At 33.3% G+C, this 25529-nt stretch overlaps 1 protein-coding gene across 1 annotated transcript in view; it reads left to right on the top strand.

Moving 5' to 3' along the window:
• Positions 1–25307, top strand: part of LOC132555116 (uncharacterized) — a 61320-nt gene extending 36013 nt beyond the window's left edge. The window contains exons 4-11 of the mRNA XM_060219497.1: positions 3920–3974; positions 15071–15211; positions 15522–15682; positions 18465–18566; positions 20225–20370; positions 20998–21166; positions 22170–22367; positions 23652–25307. Of these exons, the coding sequence (XP_060075480.1) occupies positions 3920–3974; positions 15071–15211; positions 15522–15682; positions 18465–18566; positions 20225–20370; positions 20998–21166; positions 22170–22367; positions 23652–23705 (1026 nt within the window). The 3' untranslated portion in view covers positions 23706–25307. The remainder of the gene's footprint in view (positions 1–3919; positions 3975–15070; positions 15212–15521; positions 15683–18464; positions 18567–20224; positions 20371–20997; positions 21167–22169; positions 22368–23651) is intronic.
• Positions 25308–25529: the final 222 nt, after the last annotated feature.

The raw sequence follows: 25529 nt of genomic DNA, 5'->3' as shown, positions 1-25529 counted from the left end.
AATTATGTATCCTGTTGTATAAACAGTATCCTTGCTGTATAGTAATTAAGCATTGAAGGCTTTTCTGTCTCTATATGATTACACATTTTTGTATGTGTGTGATTACAGAAATACAGGAAAAATTTTGCATCATGTAGGCATAAAGCCTACAATCAATAATAGCCAGACAAAACAACAGTACAAGCAGAAAATCACGGGTCGTTATCTTATGTATTGTGATCTGTGGTATTACAGAAATGTCACCTGCTGAGGTAGTTTGGTAATTCTTACTGTTTAGATGTCCGCACAATGTTACTGCTAAAAGTCTATCGAACAATCTTAAAGCCTTTCGTAAAATGTTATGTCTTACATTGAAAGATTTTCCAGACAATACCGTGTCTGACATTGTTAACTTTTCATTCAATGTAAATTTTCACACGGTGTTTTTTCTTTAATACAATGTTTTGTGTGACATTGCAAGGATTTCATACAATGTTGTGCCTTACATTGTAAGTCTACCATACAATGAAGAAAGGCAGCAATTACATCTTCAGGCATGGTCTAGTATGTGTTTTGCGGCTTATGACATATGAACATTTCAGGGAGAATAAAATACATACCTCAAGCTGTTCAGATGACTGTACAGGCCCCAGGGGCCTCTGAACATCTGGCCATGTGCAAGATAACACCATAGACAGTAGGTACACCTTGTTTTTGTTTGAATGTGTTATCACATGACATCACAGCATACACATCCTGTTGTTGTTTGTAATGTTCAGTGTTTAATTCAGCCTGAAGCAACACTCAATGACCTGTAATGCACTAACCTTCATAAGTTTAGTTTTCTAACAATATATAAGAAACATATATAGTTCAGAAGAAAGAGACTTTCGAGTCTTGCCTTTGAACAAAATGGTAAAATTATTAGTTCTTCTTGGGAATTCTTTTAAAATATCATGCAGCTACACCTCCATGGTTTCCCAAATTAGAAATATATGTATCACTCAGCAAATTCATCATTGTTAAATCAAATCATTTTTGAAGGTTTGTGTTAAGTTCAGCTTTAAAAAATATGTCAGTTTCTGTGTAGTATTTTCAAAAAGGGTTTTGTCATGCTGCCGTAAAGTAGTGTTATGTTTGACGTAATGGCCGTGGGTTAACTTCAGGCATAAACCTCTTTATTTGTTGGGTTTTAATTTGTCTCTTGATTCTTAACCAAATGTTGACAGTGACATTTTGGTCTTCGGTTCGAAGGTGAACATTTGGAATGTGAACTTTTTGAGTTTAAAGTTCAGAAATTGGAACTTGACCTTTTCTAAGGGTTAGTGATCACATGAATCGCTTAAAATATATGTACATAAACAAGTATATAACCATAGTCACTTGTTTCACCATATGTACACCAGATAAATTCTCTTAGTGAGTAGGAAATTATTATCACGGATTTAGAATCAGTCTTAATGATAATCAGATTTTTGCCTGTAAAAACTATTGAAAAATAATTAGATGACAGAATTGAATAGTTCAATATATCTGCTACAAAACACATGGACTTCCTTTAGGAACAGATCTAGGACCAAAGACAACCAGGACATCGGTTCTTTTGCAGATACAAAATATAGATTCACCAATCTTAGAACTGGAGATGGAAATTATATATACTACGTTAAATTTAAACTTACTGTAAAATCACTGGTTTTTGTGAGAGATTTATTTTTCTTTTTTTTTTTTTTTTTTTGTACTTTTCATCCACGAATGAATATGTCAATGAACTGTTAAGGTAAGCATAAGTGAGTATTTTTTAAGTCTTTATAGTATTTTTTTTCAAAACCATGAAAATTTAGTCATGGTTTTATAGTAGTATTCTTTTACTAATATTCCCTTTCATTCTGACATAAATTTACAGAAGCCCTGGGTTTTATTTAGGATAGGATTGGTAATAGGCACAGCCATGACCTTGACCAAGTTACTTTATAGCTATTTGCTGTGTTATTTATAGCTATCCAGGCCAGAAATGTGGGCTATTTCTGTAACTGTTACACCATGTAGCCCAGCCCTAGACATCATTGTGTATCCAGCATTGTTCATCAGTGAGCTGAATGGTCCTTGCACAGTATATATTTCAACATAAGCCAAAAATTTATCATTTCATCATAATCTCTCAAAATAATTTTCAGGTTGGAATTTATCTACAAAATCATGGTTTATCTGCTTAATTATCAATAATTTACGTATTTGCTGTTTGTGGAAGATATTGCATGAATTTGTCTGTTTCAAAATCTGACATGTGATGTGCATACTGCAGAGACCAGCTCTCCTGTTGTAACTATAACCTGTTGTAAGCTACAAAGAAAAGGAGCAGTGTTTAACAGCGGGATCTGCTGTTTGTTCTTCTCATGAACAATAATTTATATATATATTTTGAGAGACTATAAGAACTTCCACAACTATTTTTTACCTCTAGTGACTCTACCTTTGGTGATACAGATAAACTCTGACCAACACCACATTATTGTAGTATCTACTACGATCTGAGAGAAGTTCAAAAATGTATACAGGATCGGAATTATGGCTCTCTTTGTATTAATGATAAGAGACAATGTATTATTTACCCTAGAAACAAACAGCTGTTGTGTGTTATAATATCATTGACCTATTATGGTTTCCTACTGATAGTGGACTGGTGAAGACTGGAGTTTTAGGATCCGTTACATAGACTCCAAACACTACAGATGAATGGGAGTGGCCTGGATCAGAAACACCTCAGAACGTTTTTAGACTAATTTATAAGTATGAAGTAATCAAACTGTAAAATTGTAGGGTAGATACTGGATTAAAACTCTAGCACACAAAAAGATTTTTGTGGACACATGATTTGACTGAGTTGACCATTAAATTGGTCAATTTCAAAATCAGTTATGTCTTGTTAAAAAAAAAATTACATTTCAGTGAAGTGTTTATTTAAAAGAATTACTTTATCTGGAAATGAAAATCAAATTTTCTGTTTAATGTTTGTTCACAATAGCCGACATGTTGTAGATGATTCACGAACAGTTTTAAGATGTTCACTGTTAAGAAAACTTTTGATATTTAGCTTGGATACCCAGTGAATCATACTGTGTAGTCCTGATTATTTACCTGCACAGGTAATAAAAAGTTCATTTTTAACCAATGGCTGTGTTTTATCTGGTGAAGAAAGTGGTGTATGCATTGTTGGCAAACATTGAAAGAGATTGAGGAATGCCCACGTCACCTGCATATTTGAGGATTAGTGGAATGTGTTTGGAGGACTTGGCACGCCAGCTGGTTTACTCTATAGACATTCATCAGATAGTATCCTGTACATTATGTTCAACGTCAGCTGGTGAAGTCATAGGGGATAGAGGGTTATGTGCCGTCTCTTTAATAAGGGTTTTAAGGTGTAACCCATACAGTAGGACCATTAGTACCGATGTACTGGTAGAATGACAAGAGTCATACATGTACCATCTTGTCCTCTCATCTTACGAAAGTTAGTAAATTTACTTGTCTGAACTTCAATTTCTCATCACATCCTGAATCCTAGTCATCACAGACTTTGATCATAAAGGGCAACCATGTCAGTAACTCTAGAGAGCTACAGGATTCTTAAGGTCAAGGTCATTTACTATTGATGAAAAATCAGGCCAGGTTGCTGACCTCATTCTAATGAATTTATTACTTTACAGAGGTCACTTTTTCTCTCTCTCTCACTTTTTTTTTTTGTCAGTATTACACATATATAACTTTGGAGGAGGGCAATAAGTTTGTCACAGGTGTGCTACCAAAGATTGTGTACTATTTAAAGTCAGACATGAAGGAAACCTTTTTTAATTAATTTATTCAAGAAATAAACAGAAAAATTCTTCATTACTTTTTAATGTAAAAATCATTTCTAAACATCTTTTTTTTATGTTTGCAGGGAAATGCCACATTACATCTGTATCCTCATTTTGAACCACTGCGACAGATTGAAGGTATGTTGTTTAACGTATTGGTATTACTAGCAGTGTAGTGATATATGTGAGCTGGGTTTTTAATAAAGCCACTGATATGTCAGTGCAGAGCGTAGAAACAGAGCCTGATGGTAATTATCTTTCCCATCAGAATGTTATATATTTAAGGTAATGCTGAATCCTGTCATCAATTAAATAAAACTCATGTTCTCAATTTTTTAAAATTTTTTAAAATTATGATGTTCATTTGAAATTAACTTTTCTCATATGCTGAAAGGTATTAATCATAAATAACAAATGTAAAACGTGTTTCACAAATACATAGATGAAATAATTTACTGGATATATTAAGTAATGCATGTAAGTGTGCAAAGTATAATGGTAAACCTCGTGTTATTCAGGATTCACGGTAATGCAGGCAAGACTTTTAAGCTGTATAATGGCAGGAAAATAGGAAGCCAAATCAATTTGAAAAACAAGACATTAGTTTTTGAATTTTTTCTCTCCAATCTAATGTCTTCATTATCTTAAACTTAAATAAAACATGAGGTGAAACACTGACAAAACTCTACAATGAAATCAGAAAGCTGGTTGTGGATTAAGGGAAGACCAGGTCGGTCACAGATAATGATTTAACAACTGATTGACAGCGAAACATGTTTTTATCTGCTGTTTGACATGAGCTTCCTGATTCAGGTACATTTAGAATTAAATATATATATATATCTATTTTTTTACTGAGTTGATAGAATGAAAAAAATCCTTATGAAGGAAGAAATACACCATTGAAATGTGTTTTTTATGTTAACTTGTATATGTTAAATTTACTTCATATGGACAACAGAAAACAAATTGGTATATTTGACCCGACACTATGTGCTAGTCATTTTATTGTTACTCATACAAGGAAGAAGTAAAATCAGCATAAAACCGAGTGTATTTTATATCAGCAGATCTTAGATTATTTATTGCCGATTCAGCTTTTTACCCCACAGCCCGAAAGGGTGTGGGGTATTGCGTCTGTCTGTCTGTCCGTCCGTCCGTCCACAATTGCATACCGCTTATTATCTCAAAAACTACATCACCGGTCATCACCATTTATTCACTGGGGATGTTGGGCCTATGGACCTATACAACCCATTCTTGAGATAACTTTCCACTTGCCCCAACCACACATTTCCAACTTTATAATAAGGCTGTGGGGTATTGCCGGCGTTTGCGGAGCTATTTTTACAATTATATAGATACAAATACTGATCAATATTTTGACGTTCCTTAAGGTACACATGACACAACATTTTTTAAACGATGAATCAAAACACTTTTTTTTAAGGTTCTGTAAAAATAATTCCAAACCTGCACAGTTAATATTTGAAATCAGATTTATTAGTTACCCTTGAAGACCATGAAGTAGCTAACTTGGCTTCTGACTAGTCATTGAAATTATGGAACATTAAGACCATTAGATCATGTGACATGTTTTTGTAGACTTTGTGTAATAGGCCAATGAAGATCTTGCTATTTGAGTTAGAGTTTATGTGTTGTCCCCTAGAATAACTGGAGGATGAATACTTTAATTTATTTGAATGCATCATTATGATAACAAAATCAGTGGTAAATCCTGGGACATCATCAGTTTTTGTTGTGAAGCTATGCTGACACCGGGGTAGCTTAAACAGATGACACAGCAGTTACGTTGACACCTCATTACTGGGAAGCTTAGACACAGGACACAGCAGTTATGTTGACACCTCATTACTGGGAAGCTTAGACACAGGACACAGCAGTTATGTTGACACCTCATTACTGGGAAGCTTAGACACAGGACACAGCAGTTATGTTGACACCTCATTACTGGGAAGCTTAGACAGATGTCACAGCAGTTATGTTGACACCTCATTACTGGGAAGCTTAGACAGATGTCACAGCAGTTATGTTGACACCTCATTACTGGGAAGCTTAGACAGATGACACAGCAGTTATGTTGACACCTCATTACTGGGAAGCTTAGACAGATGACACAGCAGTTATGTTGACACCTCATTACTGGGAAGCTTAGACAGATGTCACAGCAGTTATGTTGACACCTCATTACTGGGAAGCTTAGACAGATGACACAGCAGTTATGTTGACACCTCATTACTGGGAAGCTTAGACAGATGTCACAGCAGTTATGTTGACACCTCATCCTTTTGTAGCTTAGATGGAGGACACAGCAGCTGTGCTGGCAGCTCATCATTGGGTAGCCTTGGAAATGACACACAAGCTGCCTGATGAAGAGCTGTCCTGCCTTGTTGCTTTTTCTACAAAGTTCATGATATCCAGGACATAGATGGCAGATCTATGAAAAAAGAATGCACAACAATAATTCAACAACTTTGAGGAATAGAGCATTTTCCTGAGTTTCTTCAGTTCCTCTTGCTTGAGACAAAGCCTTTCATACTAGAGTTTACTTAACACTTCAGGTCCTCTTGCTTGAGACAAAGCCTTTCATACTAGAGTTTACTTAACACTGACGTCCCTCTTGCTTGAGACAAAGCCTTTCATACTAGAGTTTACTTAACACTTCAGGTCCTCTTGCTTGAGACAAAGCCTTTCATACTAGAGTTTACTTAACACTGAAGTTCCTCTTGCTTGAGACAAAGCCTTTTCTTACTAGAGTTTACTTAACACTTCAGGTCCTCTTGCTCGAGACAAAGCCTTTCATACTAGAGTTTACTTAACACTGAAGTTCCTCTTGCTTGAGACAAAGCCTTTTCTTACTAGAGTTTACTTAACACTTCAGGTCCTCTTGCTTGAGACAAAGCCTTTCATACTAGAGTTTACTTAACACTTCAGGTCCTCTTGCTCGAGACAAAGCCTTTCATACTAGAGTTTACTTAACACTGACGTCCCTCTTGCTTGAGACAAAGCCTTTCATACTAGAGTTTACTTAACACTTCAGGTCCTCTTGCTTGAGACAAAGCCTTTCTTACTAGAGTTTACTTAACACTGAAGTCCCTCTTGCTTGAGACAAAGCCTTTCTTACTAGAGTTTACTTAACACTGAAGTCCCTCTTGCTTGAGACAAAGCCTTTCTTACTAGAGTTTACTTAACACTTAAGTCCCTCTTGTTCGAGACAAAGCCTTTCATACTAGAGTTTACTTAACACTGAAGTCCCTCTTGCTTGAGACAAAGCCTTTCTTACTAGAGTTTACTTAACACTTCAGGTCCTCTTGCTTGAGACAAAGCCTTTCATACTAGAGTTTACTTAACACTTAAGTCCCTCTTGCTTGAGACAAAGCCTTTCATACTAGAGTTTACTTAACACTGAAGTTCCTCTTGCTTGAGACAAAGCCTTTCATACTAGAGTTTACTTAACACTTCAGTTCTTGCATTTACGTAGTTGTCATGATTGTGTTTCCCTAGAGAACCTCCTGTTGCATTTTCTCCAAGTATTATTTACTTTATTTGGTGCCCTAAAGTCACATTTATGAACCCATAGTTTCAGGTGACTGAAGAAAAACACTTGTATAGATGATGTATTTCTTAATGCCTAGCATATGCATTGAAAATTCATATGAAAAATGCCTTTTTAGGTCAGACCTCTGTACATTTACGTAACACTTATGTGTGTACTTGTCTGAACTCTTCAGTATAGGAGGTACTCGTGACCAGGCAAGTTCTTTGATAAGGTATATCAGTAGCTTGCAGTAACACTTAGAGGATGTGATGTATGTCAAGAGAGTAATTGACCCAGGGTTTGTGTGACATTTTAGATCTTCTGAATATACTGTTTATAAATTGTGATACTGGCGTCTACTCACAATAAAAGTGATATTTTGTTACTTCCTAAGTTTCATAATCACTTCCTCAGTTGTAGTCTCCATAATGTCTGATTTGATACTGCAGCATGTTTGTTGACATTGGGTTTATGACAGATATGTCACTGATGGTATTTCATATTTTTTGAAATATTAAATCTCCATATTAATTGATTCTTATGTACATATGTAACCAGTCATACACACTTTATTTAAAGGGTGTTAGGGAATGAATAGGGAGTTTTTTTATCCTCATCTGTGTGTCCCACCCTGTCTTTAATTGGTGTTCAGCTAATTCATTTCTTAGGGATACAGAATCAACCTCGATACACTGGTCAGTTGTAACACTGGTCAGTTGTTGGTCAGTTGTAATACTGGTCAGTTGTTGGTCAGTTGTAACACTGGTCAGTTGTTGGTCAGTTGTAACACTGGTCAGTTGTAACACTGGTCAGTTGTTGGTCAGTTGTAACACTGGTCAGTTGTTGGTCAGTTGTTGGTCAGTTGTAACACTGGTCAGTTGTATTGAATTAACTTTGTATCATTTTGTGTTACCTGCGGTCATGGGCACCACTGCTGTTTAAAAAGAATCAACCAATTCACTGTCTTTATCGTAAGTGAAAACGAATTGTATTTAATTTTCTGGGCCATTATTGAAATGAAATTTGAAAGTCTAGAATGACTGCATTTTATAATGAAGTATCTGATTGGTTGTACATGTCAATAAACATGAATTCAATATCGACAATGAGGAAATGCAATCTACCATAAAGAGAGGAAGGTGACATTTATAGTAAAATAATTTTAATAAGATGATTAATCTTTGTGCATGAAGATTTTTTTTTTTTTTTTAACATGGAATTAATTCAATTATAGAAAATATTGTTGTTCATGCTTCAGTGCAATTTCATACCACAGGTGTAGACACTTTAGTAATATTAAGGTTTGGATCCAGCAATCTGGGATTGATCCCTTCTTTGTCACCATGTATGTTTTATTGAACATGAAAAGATTATGTTTTATTGAACATGAAAAGATATTACACAATCATATAATGTTTGATATTAGGACCTCTTTTCTAACTTCTTGTTTGTTTTGGTGTTGGTAGAGTCCGTCAAGCAATACTCCTGAGTTCTTCATAAATTATGGGCTCAGTATTAATTAGTGTTAACCTGAGCAATGTCTCGGCTTGAAAATTTGTTTGAATCTCTACTTTTCGCCTTGCTATAATTATCTACCACTCATAACCCACATTAGGTCATCCAAGATAAAGAGAAAATTATCTGTTGTGGGGTTTGTGAAGGTAAGACATACACACATCACAGCCTTTCAGTGATAGAATTTCTGTATATGATGGATTTGCTTCCCTTCCCTGAATTCCATAAATTTTTGTTGATAGAAAATGGCCTTTATTTGGTCTGAAAACAAATTGTCAAAGTTGAACTTCTGTTTAAAGAGAGTAGATTCCTCTTGGTTTTTGAAATACTTTTGTTTCTCATTCATTGGTTCTTATTGGTAGAATTGAATTGTCTTCACTTCACCGAAAGAAAACTGTCGCAGTTAGGCTTCTTTTTATAGAGAGTTGTCTCCTCTTGGTTTTGAAATGTTTCTGGAAATGAATTTTTGGTAAAGTTTTGTTTTCTGTATGGTTGGGAATAATCTGTTTCTGTTTTCTCGTCTGTATCCGAGCGTGAAGGAGATTCATTTCCCTGTGGATTTGTGCCCATAGTTCTTCCTTTGGTCAGCTGTCTCTATATCTAATGAGAGCTGCCAAATGAAGGGCTGTGGTAACATATTGTATCAACACATGACAACGTTGTTGGGAATTCTACGGCTGGAAACCTGCTGTTGTACTTCGGAACTTGTTCTCACAACTCTCATCATGCTGACTCACCATATTTACATTGATAATCTTGACTGTAATAAACAGATTTGTCAATTAGATTTCTTCAGTTCTCCCAGAATCGGCATCATATCAAAGATAATTGAGGCACAGAAGTGGGAATCATATTCATTCAGCAAATTGATAAATCAATAAACATCAGTTTCATAAATTAATCAATATCAGTTTGATAAATCAATAAATATCAGTTTGATAAATCAATAGACATTAGTTTGATAAATCAATACATACCAGTTTGATAAATCAATAAATATCAGTTTCATCAATCAATAAATATCAGTCACATAAATCAATAAACATTAGTTTGGTTAATCAATAAATATCAGTTTCATAAATCAATAAACATTAGTTTGATAAATCAATAAATATCAGTTTCATAAATCAATAAACATTAGTTTGATCAATCAATAAATATCGGTTTCATAAATTAATAAACATTAGTTTGATAAATCAATAAATATCAGTTTCATCAATCAATAAACATTAGTTTGATAAATCAGTAAATATCAGTTTCATAAATCAATAAATATCAGTTTCATAAATCAATAAATATTAGTTTCATAAATCAATAAATATTAGTTTCATAAATCAATAAATATCAGTTTCACAAATCAATAAACATTAGTTTGGTTAATCAATAAATATCGGTTTCATAAATTAATAAACATTAGTTTGATAAATCAATAAATATCAGTTTCATAAATCAATAAATATCAGTTTCATAAATCAATAAATATCAATTACATAAATCAATAAACATCAGTTTGGTTAATCAATAAAAATCAATAAACATTAGTTTGGTAAATCAATAAATATTAGTTTCATAAATCAATAAATATTAGTTTGATAAATCAATAAATATCAGTTTCACAAATCAATAAACATTAGTTTGGTTAATCAATAGATATCGGTTTCATAAATTAATAAACATTAGTTTGATAAATCAATAAATATAGGTTTCATAAATTAATAAACAGTTTGATAAATCAATAAATATCGGTTTCATAAATCAATAAACATTAGTTTGATAAATCAATAAATATCAATTACATAAATCAATAAACATTAGTTTGGTAAATCAATAAATATCGGTTTCATAAATTAATAAACATTAGTTTGATAAATCAATAAATATCAGTTTCATAAATCAATAAACATTAGTTTGATAAATCAGTAAATATCAGTTTGGTTAATCAATAAATATCAGTTTCATAAATCAATAAACATTAGTTTGATCAATCAATAAATATCGGTTTCATAAATTAATAAACATTAGTTTGATAAATCAATAAATATCAGTTTCATCAATCAATAAACATTAGTTTGATAAATCAGTAAATATCAGTTTCATAAATCAATAAATATCAATTACATAAATCAATAAACATTAGTTTGGTTAATCAATAAATATCGGTTTCATAAATCAATAAATATTAGTTTCATAAATCAATAAATATTAGTTTGGTTAATCAATAAATATCGGTTTCATAAATTAATAAACATTAGTTTGAAAAATCAATAAATATAGGTTTCATAAATTAATAAACAGTTTGATAAATCAATAAATATCGGTTTCATAAATCAATAAACATTAGTTTGATAAATCAATAAATATCAATTACATAAATCAATAAACATTAGTTTGGTAAATCAATAAATATCAGTTTCATAAATCAATAAACATTAGTTTGATAAATCAGTAAATATCAGTTTGGTTAATCAATAAATATAGGTTTCATAAATTAATAAACAGTTTGATAAATCAATAAATATCGGTTTCATAAATCAATAAACATTAGTTTGATAAATCAATAAATGTAAGTTTGATAAATCAATAAATATCAGTTTGATAAATCAATAAATATCAGTTTCATAAATCAATAAATATTAGTTTGATAAATCAATAAACATAAGTTTGATAAATCAATAAACATTAGTTTGATAAATCAATAAACATAAGTTTGATAAATCAATAAATATCAAAGTCAGTCTATATTACTTTATTGCTCTTAAAATCACAGCTACTTTTGTTAAAAAATTATGAAAACATTTTTTAAAATAATATATTGGATCGGTAAGAAAAATGCTGATTGAGTATATCAAACAGGTATGATGGAAATTCATCAATATTCTCATTGGGTATACACAGCTTAGGTCATGATCATGATACATGAACCTAAAAAATGAAAGTAAGATGTATCTGGTGGGCTGTATGTGACATTTAATGAGAAATTTGATTTTTTTTGTTGATATTGATGGATGGAGGTGTAGAATGTGACCTTTAGAAGATTCTAATTCCTGGAAATACCATGGGAGAGTAATTTAAAATTAAATGCAAACATCTTAGTACTCATGACATGATGTAGAATACTAAAATCAAGACCTCCTAATGCAATATTTGGGATGATGCTCTACTGACTTCTGGTCTGAAAGGAATATTTCTCTGTACAATTAGATTTCTTGTCTGAAAAGAATGTTACACTGTAGCATTTTGTATTCTGGTCCAAGAGGAATGGTTATACTTTAACATCAGAATTCTGGTCTGAGAGGAATGGTTACACTTTACAATCAGAATTCTGATCCAAGAGGAATGGTTACACTTTACAATTAGAATTTTGGTCCAAGAGGAATGGTTACACTTTACAATTAGAATTCTGGTCCAAGAGGAATGGTTACACTTTACAATCAGAATTCTGATCCAAGAGGAATGGTTACACTTTACAATTAGAATTCTGGTCTGAGAGGAATGGTTACACTTTACAATTAGAATTCTGGTCCAAGAGGAATGGTTACACTTTACAATCAGAATTCTGATCCAAGAGGAATGGTTACACTTTACAATTAGAATTCTGGTCTGAGAGGAATGGTTACACTTTACAATCAGAATTCTGGTCTGAGAGGAATGGTTACACTTTACAATCAGAATTCTGGTCTGAGAGGAATGGTTACACTTTACAATCAGAATTCTGGTCTGAGAGGAATGGTTACACTTTACAATTAGAATTCTGGTCCAAGAGGAATGGTTACACTTTACAATTAGAATTCTGGTCCAAGAGGAATGGTTACACTTTACAATCAGAATTCTGGTCTGAGAGGAATGGTTACACTTTACAATTAGAATTCTGGTCCAAGAGGAATGGTTACACTTTACAATCAGAATTCTGGTCCAAGAGGAATGGTTACACTTTACAATCAGAATTCTGATCCAAGAGGAATGGTTACACTTTACAATTAGAATTCTGATCCAAGAGGAATGGTTACACTTTACAATTAGAATTCTGGTCTGAGAGGAATGGTTACACTTTACAATCAGAATTCTGGTCCAAGAGGAATGGTTACACTTAACAATCAGAATTCTGGTCCAAGAGGAATGGTTACACTTTATAATCAGAATTCTGGTCCAAGAGGAATGGTTACACTTTACAATCAGAATTCTGGTCCAAGAGGAATGGTTACACTTTACAATTAGAATTCTGGTCTGAGAGGAATGGTTACACTTTACAATCAGAATTCTGATCCAAGAGGAATGGTTACACTTTACAATTAGAATTCTGATCCAAGAGGAATGGTTACACTTTACAATTAGAATTCTGGTCTGAGAGGAATGGTTACACTTTACAATCAGAATTCTGATCCAAGAGGAATGGTTACACTTTACAATTAGAATTTTGGTCCAAGAGGAATGGTTACACTTAACAATCAGAATTCTGGTCCAAGAGGAATGGTTACACTTTACAATTAGAATTTTGGTCCAAGAGGAATGGTTACACTTTACAATCAGAATTCTGGTCCAAGAGGAATGGTTACACTTTACAATCAGAATTCTGATCCAAGAGGAATGGTTACACTTTACAATTAGAATTCTGATCCAAGAGGAATGGTTACACTTTACAATCAGAATTCTGATCCAAGAGGAATGGTTACACTTTACAATTAGAATTCTGGTCTGAGAGGAATGGTTACACTTTACAATCAGAATTCTGATCCAAGAGGAATGGTTACACTTTACAATCAGAATTCTGATCCAAGAGGAATGGTTACACTTTACAATCAGAATTCTGGTCTGAGAGGAATGGTTACTGAATTCTGATCTGAGAGGAATGGTTACACTTTACAATTAGAATTCTGGTCCAAGAGGAATGGTTACACTTTACAAGCAGAATTTTGGTCCAAGAGGAATGGTTACACTTTACAATTAGAATTCTGGTCTGAGAGGAATGGTTACACTTTACAATTAGAATTTTGGTCCAAGAGGAATGGTTACACTTTACAATCAGAATTCTGGTCCAAGAGGAATGGTTACACTTAACAATTAGAATTCTGATCCAAGAGGAATGGTTACACTTTACAATCAGAATTCTGGTCTGAGAGGAATGGTTACACTTTACAATCAGAATTCTGGTCTGTGAGGAATGGTTACACTTTACAATTAGAATTCTGGTCCAAGAGGAATGGTTACACTTTACAATCAGAATTCTGATCTGAGAGGAATGGTTACACTTTACAATCAGAATTCTGGTCTGAGAGGAATGGTTACACTTTACAATCAGAATTCTGGTCTGAGAGGAATGGTTACACTTTACAATTAGAATTCTAGTCTGAGAGGAATGGTTACACTTTACAATTAGAATTCTGGTCTGAGAGGAATGGTTACACTTTACAATTAGAATTCTGGTCTGAGAGGAATGGTTACACTTTACAATTAGAATTCTGGTCTGAGAGGAATGGTTACACTTTACAATCAGAATTCTGGTCTGAGAGGAATCAGAGAATCAGTTTGTTGATAATGTCAGTTCCATATTACACTATGCAATCAGGAACATTTCATACCAGTTTGTTGTGTGGTGAAAGCTGACAGCTCTATTAAAATCTCTTTTAAATTTGTACCTGCATGAAAACTGCACTTTCGGTCATAAAACTAATCTTCTGTTTGATATTCCTCTTGGATCAGAATTTAATACCTGTGTGTGCTGTTTAATATTGACACACATTGGATTCATTGACTTTAGGAGTAGTATTGATTTTATAACCATTAAAAAAAAAAAAAAAATGTATGCAAATTTTCTTGAACGTGAAATAATTACATTGTTGATGTTCATGATATGTATTTTTTTATTTGAAATTTTTTTGAACATGACATTATTACATTTGTACAATTTTGAAGTTCAATTGAAAGTATACGACCTAATAGGTGTTACTAAAATTGAATTGTTTAAGTTGAATTTTAAAAAGTATGATACTGACTGGGGATGTGAGTTACATAGTTTTATGGATGAAATACATACATTGTGGTAATCAGTGAGGAAATGTTAAATAATAAATATGATTTTTGATTGCATGACGAACGATTTCAAAGATAAATTTCACAAACTGAATGTATGTATGATAATAAAAAAAAGGTCTTCTTAATACAGGTGTCACAGATTACTTGACCACAGAAATTTCTACTTCCAAGCAGAAAAGATTCAGTCTGGTGACATTTGTAGACACTCCTGGCTTAGTAGATGGAGATATGAAGTATCCATTTGATGTCAATCAGTCCATTTTATGGCTAGGTATACTGTCATCTTACTATATCCTCTTAAATTACTCATTATATTGTCCTTCACTAAGAGGTATTGTTCTTTACAATATTCTAAAACCTAGACTTGTCTTGTGGTAGTCTAGATCATTTCAGGAACAATTGAAGGGGGCATGAGAAAAAGCATGCAGTGATAATTATCATATATTCTTGTTAAAAATAAGAGGTAAGCTACACTTTAAATATTGATTTTATCAATACAAATGGTACTTGAAAACTTTTCATCAGCCCCATTAACATTTAAAATGATGCTTTTTCATACTGATCTCTTACTTTGCCTACAGGAGATTTAGCAGATCTGATCTTTGTGTTCTTTGATCCAATTGGACAAGCTTTATGCAAGCGAACTTTGAACTTGGTGGAAGAACTAAGTCACAAACATGCTGATAGAATGAGATTTTACCTGAGCAAGGCAGACGAGGCGGGACATGAAAGTGACAGACAGGTATGTTTATAAGTCAAGTGGATGATGAATCTATAATATTGTGGGACATCTCACAGCATGTCAATAGATGTTTGAGATGGAAAATTGATTTTTTCAAAGACTTTTGGAGAGGTCCATCTTAAACACCAATGTTTTAGTATTACAATTATGGCTCTGTTTTATAAGTGTTACTAAACTGTAAGTCTTATTTGATTTTATCATGAAGTTTTTAGGATAACATTGTTAAAATTACCTCTCAGTACTATGGTCAAAGGTGAAGGTCATGCTTTAGTACAAAGGTCATTTGAAGTTGGTAGAGAGGTTATAAATGAAGGTCACCTGTAAATGTGATGACTTTCATACAGAAAGTTTTACCTATTTTTTTGTCATAATAAAGGTCACATGGTCACAGAGAGTTTCAATTTAGTTGTATGTGTTGCTGTATGGCAATTTTCCATTCATCAGATGCTTTGTTTTGTTCTGCAGACTAAGAGTAAACAGCAGTCAGCAATGATGAATGGCATCATAGCAGTAACTGTTGAGTAATAGCCAATATCAGGATCAATTATTCAAAATTAGCATTATACCCAGTATTAGTCACCTTGTAATCCATTCTATTATTTCCCTGTGTTGAACAAGCTAGGCTACAGTCTCAACACTCAACTTCTTCAAAGAAAAGGCACCTTTGGTAAACAAACATACCATTTCGTTAATGAATATCTAATTGAACCTTTAAGTTAACTGCAATGCAGATTACAATAAATGATTACATGTCACATCTGAAATTATAAGACACTGGTGGAGGGGGGAGGGGAGGGTAGAGTAATCATTTGTTTATTATTTGTCATTCCTAATTTATGGTAGTATTGGTAGAGAAGTCTGGAAAGAACCCATTCAGTGCTATTTTTTATATGATATAAATGAGAGGGTGGAAGAGGTGAAGAAATAGCCTAATGCTTAGGACATATGATATATATAGTAAAGTGTGGTAGACACTCAACGCCCCCTATCAACCCTAATTATTGAAAGTAAGCCTTCCCAAGTATTGATCTGGGCTGGCCTAAGTGGATTGGGTAGGTGGATAATGATGGTTCAGTATCTATTTATATGCAGAACACAGGAAGTGATGCATTTGCAGGTAATTAGTTCTCCTACATGGTGACATTTTCTATTAAAAATACCAACCTTGTCAGATACGTGTGTTTCTAGTAACACAAAATACCAACCTTGTCAGATGTTTGTGTTTCTAGTAACACAAAATACCAACCTTGTCAGATAACTGTGTTTCTAGTAACATAAAATACCAACCTTGTCAGATACACTTGTGTTTCTAGTAACATAAAATACCAACCTTGTCAGATACACTTGTGTTTCTAGTAACTTAAAATACCAACCTTGTCAGATACTTGTGTTTCTAGTAAAACAAAATATCAACCTTGTCAGATACTTGTGTTTCTAGTAACACAAAATACCAACCTTGTCAGATGTTTGTGTTTCTAGTAACACAAAATACCAACCTTGTCAGATAACTGTGTTTCTAGTAACATAAAATACCAACCTTGTCAGATACATTTGTGTTTCTAGTAACACAAATTAACAACCTTGTCAGATACTTGTGTTTCTAGTAACTTAAAATACCAACCTTGTCAGATACTTGTGTTTCTAGTAACATAAAATACCAACCTTGTCAGATACTTGTGTTTCTAGTATTAACAACCTTGTGTTTGTGTTTCTAGTAACTTAAAATACCAACCTTGTCACTTGTGTTTCTAGTAAAACAAAATACCAACCTTGTCAGATACGTGTGTTTCTAGTAACACAAAATACCAACCTTGTCTGATATACTTGTGTTTCTAGTAACACAAAATACCAACCTTGTCTGATATACTTGTGTTTCTAGTAACACAAAATACCAACCTTGTCAGATACATTTGTGTTTCTAGTAACACCAAAAAATTCATTATTAAAGTCTTTCACATAGCTGAAAATACATCTGAATAGAGAACACAAGTTATTAGGAATAGTTGGCCAAATGGATGAAGTTTTAAGTAGAGTTATCACAGCTATGATGTGACATGGGTTATTGTTTCTGTTTACCACAAACATTACTTCCCATCCAGATTGTCACTCATGTTGGTGCTAGGTGTCTGATGAGGAATCAGTTGAGGTAATGTCTTTCGTTATAAATCATTCCATATCTTAGCAACAGAGTCATGATTGGCATGCTGATCCTCAGTTCTGCTGTTTTATGTGGATATTTATGGATGGAGTCTGTTCTGCTGTTTTTGCATGAAAGTTTACTCGGGGAAAGGACTATTTGATATTTTGGGAAAAATGGTTATCTAGGTATAATATCCTATATTTCCTAATCCTTGTCACCAAAGATGTGATCAAGAATTTCCTACATTATTTATCTAAATTCAAAGGAATTCTTTGTCCAGATCTGATCCTTATATAATGTTGCCAATAATTAGGCAAATGCAAACTGTAGTCTGTAGCACATTTCAATTTGGAATATAAATTGTACCCTCTGCTTGTATGTTATGATTGAAGAAAATCATGATTAAGAAATGCGTAATGAAACCCAGGTCAAAATGATTGCCTTAAAATGCACATGTGTAATTTCTTAAATAAGAAATTTTTACCTGTGTAACAAATTTTTACCTGTGAAGATATCTATCATCTCTACCTAAGGTTCACTATTACATCATCATAATGATTAGTAACTTTGGAACCACAGCTTCGTCTGTTTGCAGTTGTCATAATCACCAGATGATATAGAGTTTCATTTTTCTGTTTCTAGAGAGTGATGATGCAGATTGTCCAAGAACTGTGTAAACGACCAGGACTCAACAGGACTGGGTTTGACATGCCCACAATATATGTACCCAACATGAACTCAAAGGTGAGACATCGTAACCCAACATAACACTGAAAGGAAAGACACCTGCATCTGGCATGCTGCCATATCATCAATGACGACAGTTGTAGTTGCTTACTGTTATCGTGAGAAGTTCTGGGTGGATCATTCTCAAAATTCTATATCAAGGTTTTCTTTGGTCCCTACTTATGCATATTTGAGTTTACGAGGCACAGTGAAAAATTTTCTGTGATGATGACAAGGTGATCTGTACAAGACACCTGGGTTTGGTCCCCCCCCCCCCGCCCCCCTTAAAAAAAAAGGTTGAACATCATAATAAATTGGTTGAATGTGCTATTCTATGAAGCATTTCAATCTCACCAAGAGAAAAATTCAGTAATTTTAGAAATTAGCAGATCTATGGGCCACTTCTAAATGACACTTTCCCTTGAGGTTACCTTTATCTCGTATAAATTGTCTGTAATGTTCTGAGGCAGAAATTAGAATATCTCCTCAGCATCGAAATTACTTGGATTACTGGACCTTATATACTAGTACATTTATTTACCTCTGTAGTGATCTCAGCCATACCAAGTCCGTATCATTTCAGGGTACTCTGTCTTTCGTAATTAAATGTTCATTTTTTCAGTGAAGTGGAATAAAAAACGAAAATCAAGAAACTTTGGATTATGCTGAGTTTGCCGTTTTATGAAAAAAAAAATTTAAACCTGTCCACTTTTAAAATCTTGATAATTTGAAAAGATCAGAATTCCGGTAAGATTGAAAAAAATGTTAAAAAGCTACTTTAATTAGAAAACTAGAAAAGAAATTCTACAAAAGGAAAATGGCTCCCAAATGGTCGTTATTTGAATGTTATAAGGATATGTGCATAATGTAGGATACAAGCCAGCATTAAATGGGACTCACAGACAAGATTATTGACATTTTATGATAATTACATTGTCTGGTACAGCATTTACCCGCAGTCAAAGGGAGATAACCATCTTCCAAGCTTATAATTTACATGTTTGATGTATAGTTAGCCTCATGCGAGTAACAGAGATATAGTGTTTCTTATTGTCAAGTCATTGATCGGATTTGTGATTCGTTTTGAATTATCAGTCACGATACACCTTGATAAATTTGAATTTTTTCCAATAAGATCAGTCGGATGGTTCACTTCTCCATTTTTCATGAAGAAAAAGATCAAGAGAACTGGTATTGAACTTGATCCAGTTCAAAAGATACATGTGCTTCAAATGAAACACATAGAAAGTCCCTTATTTACTAACAGAATCATTCACTCCCTTCGAGGTGAGATAAGAAAACTCGACACAAGGAGAAAGATAATTATGATATTTTGATGAAGTTGACCAACACGAGGCTTGCTGAATGTTTACAACTGAGTCATCTTTAGCCAATGGTTGAGATCTACCTACCTCACAACAAGGGGGTAAATGAATATTTTCCTAGGCATGTATTTTTGTCATCATATTTTGCATCATTGAGGTGATATGTATAGACTTCATGTTAATGTAGCTCCACTTCCAGACAAATATATGATTGGTAGATAATTTTAAGCAGCAGTGACCTATTTTTATAACAATGACATTTGACTCCTCTCCTTTCAATTACTTGATGCTTCTTGGAGACACCTCTCTATTTATGGCAATCCTACAAAACATAATCTTCAACTTTGGCAGGGAAGTCGTTGTGCCAACCAGATAGAGGAGGTGTGTAAAGACATAGAGAAGACCATTAACCAAACGATACAGAATACACTTAATAGTCTGGAGCGTGACTGTCACCAGATCGCAGACATGGTCACCACTAAACTTAAGGAAGACAGGTAAACATGGACTTTATATAAGTTTTAATCTTCAATCATTTGTTTATATCATATATGTCCAAAAATTGCAGAAAACTCTTGGAATCTTCATTGTTAACGAATTTCTTTTTCATTGAATGCAAAATGCAGCTTTCTGATCTGTTTATTTATTTTTTTTTTTTGTGTTTTTTTTTTTTTCATTTCATGAAGTATGAAATGTGCCAGGGCCCACATACCAATGAATTTTGAATGATTGAATTAGCTGTCAATAACATCACGTCCTGTCCCACAAGCTCGTGTATTGACTTGCTGTAAAATAATCCCTCATGATCTTGTCTAATTTATACATTTATGTATTATTTTTGTTTTTTGCACCTATCTAAGAATATCATGTTTAGCTGATGCATATTCAGTTTGCAAATCAGTTTTTCCTTTCATACCAGCATGAAAATTAAAAATAATCCTCTCAAAACTTCAGTAAATATTAATGTCAGTTCCAACATTGATTGGCCCCGGCCCCAGCCCCAGCCCCAGCCCCAGCCCCAGCCCCAGCCCCAGCCCCAGCCCCAGCCCCAGCCCCAGCCCCAGCCCCAGCCCCAAAGAAGCTGGTAAAAGAATAGGTAAAGATACATTTTTTTAAATTTCCAGCATGAAGGCATCAGACAACCTGCGAGCACGGTTCCGTGGAGCTGCATGTGGTTTCTGTGGACTCATTCTGCCTATGCTACTGCTGACGACTTTCCTTTTTAGCACCAGAAAGGACTTTGTGAAGAAGATGCTGGGCAATAATCTTTATGTCACCATCTACGGTTACTTGGTATGTAGTAGGAAGACGGCAGTAAAATTAGATTGATGTAGAGGAGATCTAGAGACCTTGTACCACAGGGATATAGGCATCAAAGACTTCAACAATTTCATTGGTGAATACCTCGTGATATATGATATTTAGTGGAAGGCATGTAAATGTCTTTTGGTTTTGCAGTTTTGAATTACTTGTCTGCAAGTGATGCATAAAAAACACTGCCATGTTTAATACAACTTTGTATCAATTTTTCCAATCTTGGTTGAATCTCGACTAAGATGTTGAAACAAACGAAAAATAAACAGAAGAGCCTTGACTCCTGAAGCCAGATAGACCAGTATTGTATTCTACATTCATCTATAGTTGGGCAGAAAGTAGACTTAACTGTTGGCCTACCTGGCTTCAGGAGTTACTCTTCTTCTTTGTGACTTTTTAGTTGTTTTCTACTTTTTAAGAAACCACTTCAAACCACTAGGTATCCTCCAGAAGCCTAGAAGATAAACCTCAACAAGATGTTGGTTCTTCTCCGTCTGGAGATTTTTCTTGTCACATGTTTGTTGCTTGTATAAATGTCAGAACTATATCTAGACTGTGTTGGAAATATACAGGTTTCCCTCAATACTTGACCTAAAAATATTGGCTACATTATCATAAAAAAAATGCTTCAAGATTTTTTTTTAAATTTCACAGAAAAATACTTCATATGTCAAGGTCATTTAAGGTCATGAATTCACTATTTATTACATGCATGTCCTGCAGTGTAGGTCAGTGACAATTAAGTTGTATTGACGTAAAGAACAAAAGCTTGACTCTTACTTCAGGTTTCAAGGTCATGTGTTGAAAATGTAGGTCAATATTACCTTTTTTTTTTTTTTTTTTAGTCTTAAAAGATTATTTTGTCTGTTTCTTTTGCAGAGACTGTTTATGATGGTCAGTTTATTGTTTGGTGATCTGTTCAAATTTGATAATGATCTCCAAGGCTTTCAGTATTTTGAGTAATATAATTGTATTCCCACAGGGTATACTGGTGTCGGTGTGGGAGGGGATACCTAAAGAATATTCATCTTATGTCCTGTTTGGAATCCTTGGAGTTGCTCTGTTAATGCTGCTCATCGCTAAGTTTGCCTCGATGACAAAAACCACGTTATCTAGAAAACAGAAACGTTCTCTTGGAGAAATAAAAGATCATGTTCTCACGACAGTCAAAGCCAAGAAAGTAAGTAACTGTTTAGATATATAAGTATATGTAGAGAGAGAGAGAAATGTAAGGCTTGTTGATGTATTAAGACTTGTATTATCTTAGTAAAACACTACATATTTAGAGACCTGTGTTATATTAGTAAAACACTGTACATATTTAGAGACCTGTGTTATATTAGTAAAACACTGTACATATTTAGAGACCTGTGTTATATTAGTAAAACACTGTACATATTTAGAGACCTGTGTTATATTAGTAAAACACTGTACATATTTAGAGACCTGTGTTATATTAGTAAAACACTGTACATATTTAGAGACCTGTGTTATATTAGTAAAACACTGTACATATTTAGAGACCTGTGTTATATTAGTAAAACACTACATATTTAGAGACCTGTGTTATATTAGTAAAACACTGTACATATTTAGAGACCTGTGTTATATTAGTAAAACACTGTACATATTTAGAGACCTGTGTTATATTAGTAAAACACTGTACATATTTAGACCTGTGTTACATTAGTAAAACACTGTACATATTTAGAGACCTATGTTATATTAGTAAAACACTGTGCATATTTAGAGACCTGTGTTATATTAGTAAAACACTACATATATAGAGATCTGTGTTATATTAGTAAAACACTGTACATATTTAGAGATCTGTGTTATATTAGTAAAACACTGTAGATATTTAGAGACCTGTGTTATATTAGTAAAACACTGTACATATATAGAGACCTGTGTTATATTAGTAAAACACTGTACATATATAGAGATCTGTGTTATATTAGTAAAACACTGTAGATATTTAAGAGACCTGTGTTATATTAGTAAAACACTGGAGATATTTAGAGATCTGTATTACCATAGTAAAACACTACATATTTATAGACCTGTTATATTAGTAAAACACTGAAGATATATAGAGACCTGTGTTATATTAGTAAAACACGACATATTTAGAGACCTGTGTTATATTATTAAAACACTACATATATAGATATATAAAACACTGTACATATTTAGAGACCTGTGTTATATTAGTAAAACACTGTAGATATATAGAGACCTGTGTTATGGTTATGTTAGTAAAACACTGTAGATATTTAGAGATCTGTGTTATATTAGTAAAACACTGTACATATTTAGAGACCTGTGTTATATTAGTAAAACACTGTACATATATAGAGACCTGTGTTATATTAGTAAAACACTGTTCACTTGTGTTGTTGTTCACAGTAATGAAATATTACTACAACTGTATCCTTTCATTATTTTTTTATTTTGTTTTTAGCAAAGCCTTTATTCAGAATACCTGAAACAAAGCGTGGCAGATCATGACCTCTGATGACCCCTTGATGACCTATGACCTTCAGCTTATCCAAGTTTTTGAAGAAGCAATACTCCTTGATTACGGGACCAAATTTTCATATTTCATTGAAAAGTCTTCACCTATTTATTTTTCATACTATGTTATGAGTATCACCAAAGAATTTCCAGATATTTTTGTTGATTACAAAGTGCTGATTAATAAGTGTTTTATCAACATTTTTACCTCAAAACAATTTTTTGTTGGTGTGCTTAATTTGATTTGTTGACAAGGTGTTACATAGTGCCATCTGTGAAATGAAAATATTTTTCTTGTCATTAAAAAAAGAAATTTGAAAAACACTTATGTTCGTAATCTTGACAAAGTAAGGTTTTAAGTATAAATCTAGATTTACCTCTAAAGGAAATTTAAGACAAACATATGGAAACATATTTCAGGACAAATCTGTTAGAATTTGAAATTGTATCATTGCAGTGGATGTAGATAATCATATTGTTCTGTTTTAAATAAATGTAGATAAAAGGATTCAGAAACATATTAACTATTTTAAATGTAAATGAATCTCGTTCAGATTTTTCCTCCTTTTTTTTTGAGTTTGCTGTTGCTAGTAATTGGTTCTTCAGGTGTTTGATGAATGGTGGTAGTGTTGTAGAGATACATGGTGCGGGATTTTCTATTTACTTACTAATTCTAGTCGTCATGTTCCAATTAGTCTCGTCATACATCTCACTTTGAATAAAAGAATAATGTAAGAAACCGTTTGAAAGTGAAACCTTACTAAAATTACTAAAAAATTAAACCTTAACAGAAGTATGGTGAATACATTTATCTGATAAGTGTTTTGAATTAGCTTATCCATATATATATATATATATAGAATGTGACGAATTCTGTTGCTAGGGAACGTTTTTTTTGTGGCCCTGCATGTTTATTTTTATAACACATGTATTTTTGTTAGAATTTTACGATTAATAGATTCTTGTGTGTTTTATTGGATGATCGATATAATTAAATTTCAAGATAAGAAAATAAGCTGGAAAAAGGATCGTACAATATTTGGAAGACGTGCAATAACGTAAATAACATACATATCATCACCAAACAATAAACATTACATTTTAAATTAGCATTGTCATCATTTTCATTATCCTTCATTGAATTTCAATTTTGTTTGTTTCTGTTAATATGTTATCACTAGAAATTATTTTAATCTCAGGATAGTCTAATCTAAAATAACTGCATTTTCTTAGAGGAAGAAGAGAATGCTAAAGGTTAAATGTCTCAAAATGGTTCTTGTGCTAAACAGAACTGTTACTTTCTGGATATTACATAAATGTCTCAGTCTTGGTAAAGCCACAGGTTATGCATCAAACATGAAAATTTTCACAAGCACAATTTCAGCTTTGAGAATGTAATTTCAGTTCTGAAACATGTAGTTATAAGATTTGATTAGTCTGTAGGCTGTTACAGATCTTGTAGTCTGCAGGCTGTTACAGATCTTGTAGTCTGTAGGATGTTACAGATCTTGTAGTCTGCAGGCTGTTACAGATCTTGTAGTCTGTAGGCTGTCACAGATCTTGTAGTCTGTAGGCTGTTACAGATCTTGTAGTCTGTAGGCTGTCACAGATGTTGTAGTCTGCAGGCTGTTACAGATCTTGTAGTCTGTAGGCTGTCACAGATCTTGTAGTCTGTAGGCTGTCACAGATCTTGTAGTCTGTAGGCTGTTACAGATCTTGTAGTCTGTAGGCTGTCACAGATCTTGTAGGCTGTCACAGATCTTGTAGTCTGTAGGCTGTCACAGATCTGGTAGTCTGTAGGCTGTTACAGATCTTGTAGTCTGTA

Source organism: Ylistrum balloti, unplaced genomic scaffold, assembly GCF_031769215.1.
Source record: "Ylistrum balloti isolate Yb309-2 unplaced genomic scaffold, AGI_CSIRO_Ybal_v1 Utg369566, whole genome shotgun sequence".
NCBI lineage: Eukaryota > Metazoa > Mollusca > Bivalvia > Pectinida > Pectinidae > Ylistrum > Ylistrum balloti.
The sequence above is the reverse complement of the archived record's forward strand: the minus strand, read 5'-3'. Positions and strand labels throughout refer to the sequence as shown.